This window comes from Pinus tabuliformis, chromosome 8, assembly GCF_031772625.1.
Source record: "Pinus tabuliformis cultivar Carrire ecotype Pingquan chromosome 8, CPIR1, whole genome shotgun sequence".
In the NCBI taxonomy this organism is placed as follows: domain Eukaryota; kingdom Viridiplantae; phylum Streptophyta; class Pinopsida; order Pinales; family Pinaceae; genus Pinus; species Pinus tabuliformis.
In genome coordinates, this window is record NC_142294.1 from 1,120,766,006 (window position 1) to 1,120,772,701 (window position 6,696).

The window sequence follows — 6,696 nt, forward strand, 5'->3', positions numbered from 1 at the left end:
AAATTGCATTGACAATTATCGAACCTGGTTGCACTTTTCTTCAACAGATGACACTTGTGTCATATGGCCCCATGGTCAAGAAAGGTTGGACCTATTTTTCCAACATCTGAACAATCAATCGAGTTCCATAAAGTTTACTATGGAATGTGAATCTAATGGTTGACTGCCTTTCTTTAATGTCCCTATTTCAAAAGAAGAGGATGGTTATTTTTCCCATCAGGTCTTTCGGAAAAAAAACTCACACATAGATATATCTTAATGCTAAATCCCATCATTTCCTGACCCAGAAACTGGGTGTTCTCAACACCTTAGCCACTAGGTCATTTAGAGTTTATGATGGAAAGCACCTTGATGAAGAAAAAACCCATCTTATGAATGTTTTTTTATAGTAATGCTTATAGTAAGAATCAATGTCTAAAAGCTTTCTAGAAAGTGGAAAAAGGTCCTTCGATTAAGGAAGAACCCACGGATAAGTTTTCAGGAGTGCATCTTCTATTTATTCGAGGGACCACCGATAAAATTGCTAAAATTTTAAGGAAACATAAAGTCCCCTCGACCTTTACCTTTAGACCCCTTAATAGCATTAAGAGCTCTCTAAGGTTGGTGAAGGACCATGTGGACCCCAAGAATATGAAAGGTGTTTATCTCATCCTCTGTTCCTATGGGACTCCCTACGTGGGTGAAAGGCCGCTCTATAAGTTAAAGGATTCAAGAACATGCAACAGATATAAAACATGGAAGAACGCGTTCATCGGCTTTGGCAGAGCATGCAGATAAGACAAAGCATCATATCTGCATTGAGGACACTCAGGTCATTGCTAAAATTGACCATTTCCATCACTATAAGTTTAGGGAAGCTATAGAAATCGAAAGGAGGCCTAACAATCTGAACCGAGATGGTGACTGAAAGATTAGTAGTTGTTGGTCCCTGCGCTTTCCTCCTAGTTTTATCTTTTCCTTTTAGTTGTCTTTCGTTCCTATGTTTTTTTTCTTCCCTTTTGTTCTTTTATTATTTATTATTACCATTTAAGCTTTTGATTTTATGAAGATCTTTATATTTTCTAATTTTGTTTTAGTTTCAAAATTTTAATGCTTGCGATTTTCTTATTTAAGTTTTATTAATATTGGTTTCATTTATTATTAATAGCTTGCTTATTGTCTAATTTTTGATTTATTTTTAATCTCTTTACCTAATTTATTTAAAGTGGTTTTCTTAAATTAATTTTGATTCTAAGTATTTTTGTTGATTTAACCTTCACTTTATTGTTTTTTATTCTATTATTCAACATGTTTTTTAGTACCTTTAGTGTAATTTTCCTTAATTTATATTTATTTATTTAATTAATCATAACTTGAAATAAAATAAAAGAATTAAAATAATAGAACTTTTCTATTTCTCACGGAGAGTCATCATAGAGTTATTTGTAACAATAAAGAGTATTATTTTATTTTAATAAATATATTTTTATATGAATTTGGTCAATAATTAGTTAGGGTCCTCGTCTTTATTGAATATTTTATATTGTGGGTTAAGCTAGTCATTAGATTCTAATGGTCAAATTATCGACTCTTTCCATCACTATCACTATTTATTCGGTTGCCTAGATCTGACTCTGTATTTGGTCCTGATGATGAACCACATTGGTTGGTTCAAAACGCGTCGACCAAACTCTCTGGATATGATTATTACTGAAAAATTCCCAACATTATAAAATTCAACTATCTACAACCATAGGTATAATATGAAAGATTAAACCTTAATATACTTAATGAGCCTTGCCCTTCCTCCATTTCCTTTCTTTATGAGTTTGTACTAAAACCAAGAGACAAATCCTATTTATTAACTTTAGTCATCCAAGCCCAACAAACACCATTAGGCAGTGAGTTGGTTTGCTACCCTAGGAGTTATCCCTTTGCTTGTTTACCTATCTCGCTTAAAGTTAGCTCGCCACCTAAATGGAATACAATAATCTTACCTCTACTTCTTGAGTTGGGAATGCCTATTCGTCCTTATGTTATTCAAACCCATCTAAAATTACAAGCTAAAAAAGACTTACAAAACATAACATCAAAACCATCAACAATATTAATACCAACAAGAAAGATACTATCGTATCAATATTCATACCAACAAGAAAGATACTATCATATCAATCCATTGGAAAAAGAGGGTGATGTGCCAAAATTTTAAAATATATTTTTTACATTTCTTCAATTAAAAGATATCATAAACTAAGTGTTATAATTTATTTCAAATATTTTTCTACAATTCTCTGCTTTCCACAAAATTACATTGCTTAAACTTACACCCAAGAAGAAACCCCTATAAAACTTCATTTTCTAATTTATATTAAATACTCTTTTATTTTTTTTTACCCTTTTATAATATTTAATATTGCAGAAATAAAATATAAAAATAATATACAGAACATTAACCAATACTAAATACCATTTTAAAATAGTGATTTGTAAGACTTTAATGGATAGTTTTATTATCTTTATAATGTTTCAAAATGATTTAAATAATTAAAATATATCTATTTCATTCACATTAATACTCCCCTTCCTAAGAAATTGTTGGAAAGATGGGGTTTATAGCTCTCCTTCCGTTAGTGATTGGAGACTTAGCTCCCATGAAACCACGAGCTATACGTAATGACCGCAGGCAAGCTTATTCATTAGACGCATAAACGAACTATGTCATGTGACCACAATCAAGGGCTTAAAGATGGCACGAAAAAGCAGGTTAGACCCCCACCTCATCGAATCAAGAGGGATTATAGATATTTAGGGTTTTACATTGTCACTTCCTCTCTATTGTTTTGAGAAGTGGGAGCATCGGCGGAGGGGGCGCAGACAGAGACTCAGAGGTAGCAGGGGATTTGAGCAATCCATCCATGGGTACGTATTGTTTTCAATCTCTGTATGTATTCATTCATTCGCATGGCTTTCTTTCATGGTTGTTATGATCTATTTAGCGGCGCTGGTGTGGGGATTGCAGGTGCGTATAAGTACATAGAGGAGTTATGGAAGAAGAAGCAATCGGATGTGATGAGATTTCTGCAGAGGGTCAGGTGTTGGGAGTACAGGCAGCTCCCCGGCATTGTGAGGATTACTCGCCCAACTCGTCCCGATAAGGCACGCCGCCTTGGATACAAGGCCAAACAGGTAGTTTTCTCATATTCTTTCGTATAAATGAATTTATGCCACGAACTGCCAGAGTTAAATGCCACAAAGTAAAGCATGGTGTGGGTTTTGGCGAGCACAAATGAAAAATTCCTTCAAAAGTAATGTTTTGTTTAGTTTTTGGGGTTTCTAGGGTCTTGGGGTCTTGATTAGATGGTAAAACTGCGGTTTGTCATACACCCAACAAGGTTCAAGTCCCCTTAGATATGTTTCTTCTGGTGGGTCGTCATTCCTGTGGAACGAGCTGGCGGATTAGATGTCGCACCCATGGGATCTTTGCAAACCAATAACATTTATTGCAATGTTCCCATGGGAAAGGGCACATTTGTTTTACAGCACGAACAGAAGTGTCTTGTCAAAAAATGTATTTTTTAGCTGTTCCTATTTTAAAAACTAAGGTAGTAAGGAATATCATAAACTTAAAACCCTAGCAGAAACGATATTGCTCATTCTAGTGCGAAAATATGAATCATAGGTTGGGTGATTGTGGTCGGGGTCAGATCTTATGTCATTCGTGTTGTAGAAACAATATTGTACATTCGTAAGTAGAAACAATATTGCACATTCTGGGGGGGGGAATATGGTGATTTTGCAGAGAGAAGGAACTGCTTAGAGTTATTTTAGAAGCATCTTGTCAAAATACCTTTATGCTGTAAGTTATATCGTGAAAATTCTAAACCTTATTAGATGCCAATCACAGGTTGGGTGATTGTGGATTCAGGGCCGAATGTTATATATGTATGTATTGTTTATTGCTTGTATTGCAGAAACAATATTATTCATTCTAGCCATAAAGTTTGATGTTCTTGCGGAGAGAAGAAACCGCTTAGAGGTATTTGATAAAACATCTTGTCAAAAATGTATTTTTCTGCTGCTCTTTTTTATCAGAACTAGTGCAGTGAGTAATGGCCCGAAGTGTTTTGGCTGAAAGGATAGGCGTCCCCCATTATTTGTCTCTCCGTAGTCTAAAAGAATCATGAAAACTTGAAACACTAGCAGATGCCAATCGTAGGGTTGGGTTATTGTGGATGTAGGGATTGTTATTATGTATGTAAAGAGTGTTTCTCATATAGCAGAAACAACATCGCACATTCTGGGGGGGAAATATGATGCTCTTGCATGGAGAAGGAACTGCTTAGACTTATTTTACTTAATGTGTCATTCATGTCATTCCTAGATTATAGATACCGCTATTTTCACGTCTTTATATGGTTTTATTTTGCCATGTTTGAATGATTTTTCCCCATGAACAGGGTTATGTTGTTTACCGCATACGAGTAAGGCGTGGTGGGCGGAAGAGGCCAGTGCCCAAAGGTATTGTTTACGGGAAGCCCAAGAACCAGGGTATTACCCAACTCAAGTTCCAGCGTAGCTTGAGATCCGTGGCAGAAGAGAGAGCCGGACGGAAGTTGGGAGGATTGAGAGTTTTGAACTCTTACTGGATCAATCAGGTCAGTTTTTTCTATACTGTGAATCTCACTTACCATTTGTTAATTCAAAATGCATGCTTTATGTAGATGTTTTTTTCAGCATGCTAGTTTCTTTCTTTTCTTAGTAATTTTTTCTCCATCGAAAAGAGTTGTCAGATGCATGTGTGCATTCGCTTAGGTTCTTTAATTGTCAAAAGGGATTGTGTTAAACTCGAGTGTATCTCTTACTAAGTATTCCCTAGTTGTTTAGTTTCTGTTTTTCTTACGCTTATGGTGACATAATTCTTTTTCAGGACTCCACCTACAAGTATTATGAAGTGATCCTGGTTGACCAGGCACACAAGGTAATACGAAATGATCCTCGAATCAACTGGATCTGTAATGCAGTTCACAAGCACAGGGAGCTTCGTGGACTTACATCAGCTGGAAAGAAGTACAGGGGTCTCCGAGGACGGGGCCATCTGTACCACAAGGCTCGTCCTTCCAAACGTGCTACATGGAAAAGAAACAATACTCTATCTCTCCGGCGTTATCGATAGATTCTTGGGTAGCATCTATAATAGCTTTGCATTCAAAACTTATATTGTTTCATTGGTCGGCAGCATACTGTTTTGTTATTCTAGAGAAACAACTGGTGGTTTAGTTTATTTCTAAATGGACGTAATTTTTGAGTCTGCACTCTTACTGTTTCTGCAATTGAAACATGCGAGAAATTGAAATTGTTGATCTTTTAGAGTTTCTGATTGGATCTAGTCTTCTTGACCCAAATTGAGTCCGGGCAGGTATTTGTGTCTTTAATTTTTTGGCTGATATCTATATTTTGTTGTCCCATATAATTGAGAGGGATTGAAGTGGAACATATATGTGCTTATTATCTTTGTTTAACTGCAATAAATAGAGGTCCACTTAATGCCACGTTATTAAAGTTGCTTGAAATGTATTGTTTCATGTTAGGGCATTCGTGGCAGATTAGACTTTAGTATTTATACCTTGTTAAAATAATAGACAATATTCGGACGATAGATTTCTGGAAAAGCAACTTACGAACTTGAATTGTTGAGTTCTCTGACAACAATGCTACTATTTATCCTCTAGTTGCAAACACTTGGTTCATCTCTTATTTTCTGTCTAATTGCCCAGAAATCTACCTGTAAGCTCCGTATCATCCAGTGTTGCGGGGAGCACTCCCCTCTCTCGCTCCTGCTCCCAATTCGTGCTCTGAGCAGGAGGAGCAGGAGCCTCTGGAGCGTTTTTGGGAGCGTGCTCCCTCCCTTTTCGGGAGCGTTTAGCCTTTTTTGCAAATTTTTTTTTGCAGTAATGTTCCAAATGCAATTTTTTCAAAGAAACAAGTTAAAGTAAAAGTGACATTCTCCTTGATCTTCATTTTTATCATTTTACTTGAATTTTTAACATTACCATGAAATGACTCTGGATGTTTGAGAGTGGTTCCGACCTCATTGGATTTCATATCGAGAAAGTAGAATTTTAGATTTCATTCAAAATCCAGCGGACTTACCAGTTTTTTCAGGATTTCAGGATTGGGGGATTGCAATGTTTCCATTGAATTTTGTCATGTATTAGGGTATGGAACTCGTATTTAATCAAGAGCACCAATCCCTCTATGTACCTTGATGTTAGTGAAATTGGAGATTGAACTTCTCTATCATGACCCTCTTAAAAATGTACTCATCACTCAAACAAAATCTTGACTTGACATGCTATGCTTTTTCTATCTTATGTTAATGCTTAGAGGGTGCTATTAATGACAAAGATCCCTGTACAGATACAGAGCTAATGACAAAGATACCTCTGGATATTAATGATTAGAGGGTGATATTAATGACAAAGATCTTGATTTTCCAACAAGACTAAAAAATTAGACATTTCTTGTGGTGGCAAGAGGCCCAAACATAAGCAATAGATAATAGATTTACTTGTCTTTTCTAGTTTCTAGTAGTTTTTATAACTATCAACTCTTTCATATTTATTATGATATCTTTTCTAAACAGTATATGGCAATTTAAGTTTGAAGTTGGCAATTATAATTCATTAGTAATGAATTATGAATATGATGCTTCAT

The 6,696-nt window shown here is 35.6% G+C and overlaps 1 protein-coding gene across 1 annotated transcript; it reads left to right on the forward strand.

Moving 5' to 3' along the window:
* The first annotated feature begins 2,745 nt into the window (after positions 1-2,745).
* On the forward strand, positions 2,746-5,356 carry LOC149239266 (large ribosomal subunit protein eL15y). Its single transcript, XM_089373377.1, has 4 exons — positions 2,746-2,901; positions 3,002-3,168; positions 4,440-4,637; positions 4,910-5,356. Exons 1-4 carry the CDS (start codon positions 2,898-2,900, stop codon positions 5,153-5,155), a joined length of 615 nt encoding a protein of 204 aa, XP_089229503.1. The 5' UTR covers positions 2,746-2,897; the 3' UTR covers positions 5,156-5,356.
* The last annotated feature ends 1,340 nt before the right edge of the window (positions 5,357-6,696 follow it).

Coding starts and splice junctions, on each gene's coding strand:
- LOC149239266 (XM_089373377.1), top strand. Junction 3,169..4,439: donor TTGGATACAAGGCCAAACAG/GTAGTTTTCTCA, acceptor CCCCATGAACAG/GGTTATGTTGTTTACCGCAT. Junction 4,638..4,909: donor ACTCTTACTGGATCAATCAG/GTCAGTTTTTTC, acceptor ATTCTTTTTCAG/GACTCCACCTACAAGTATTA.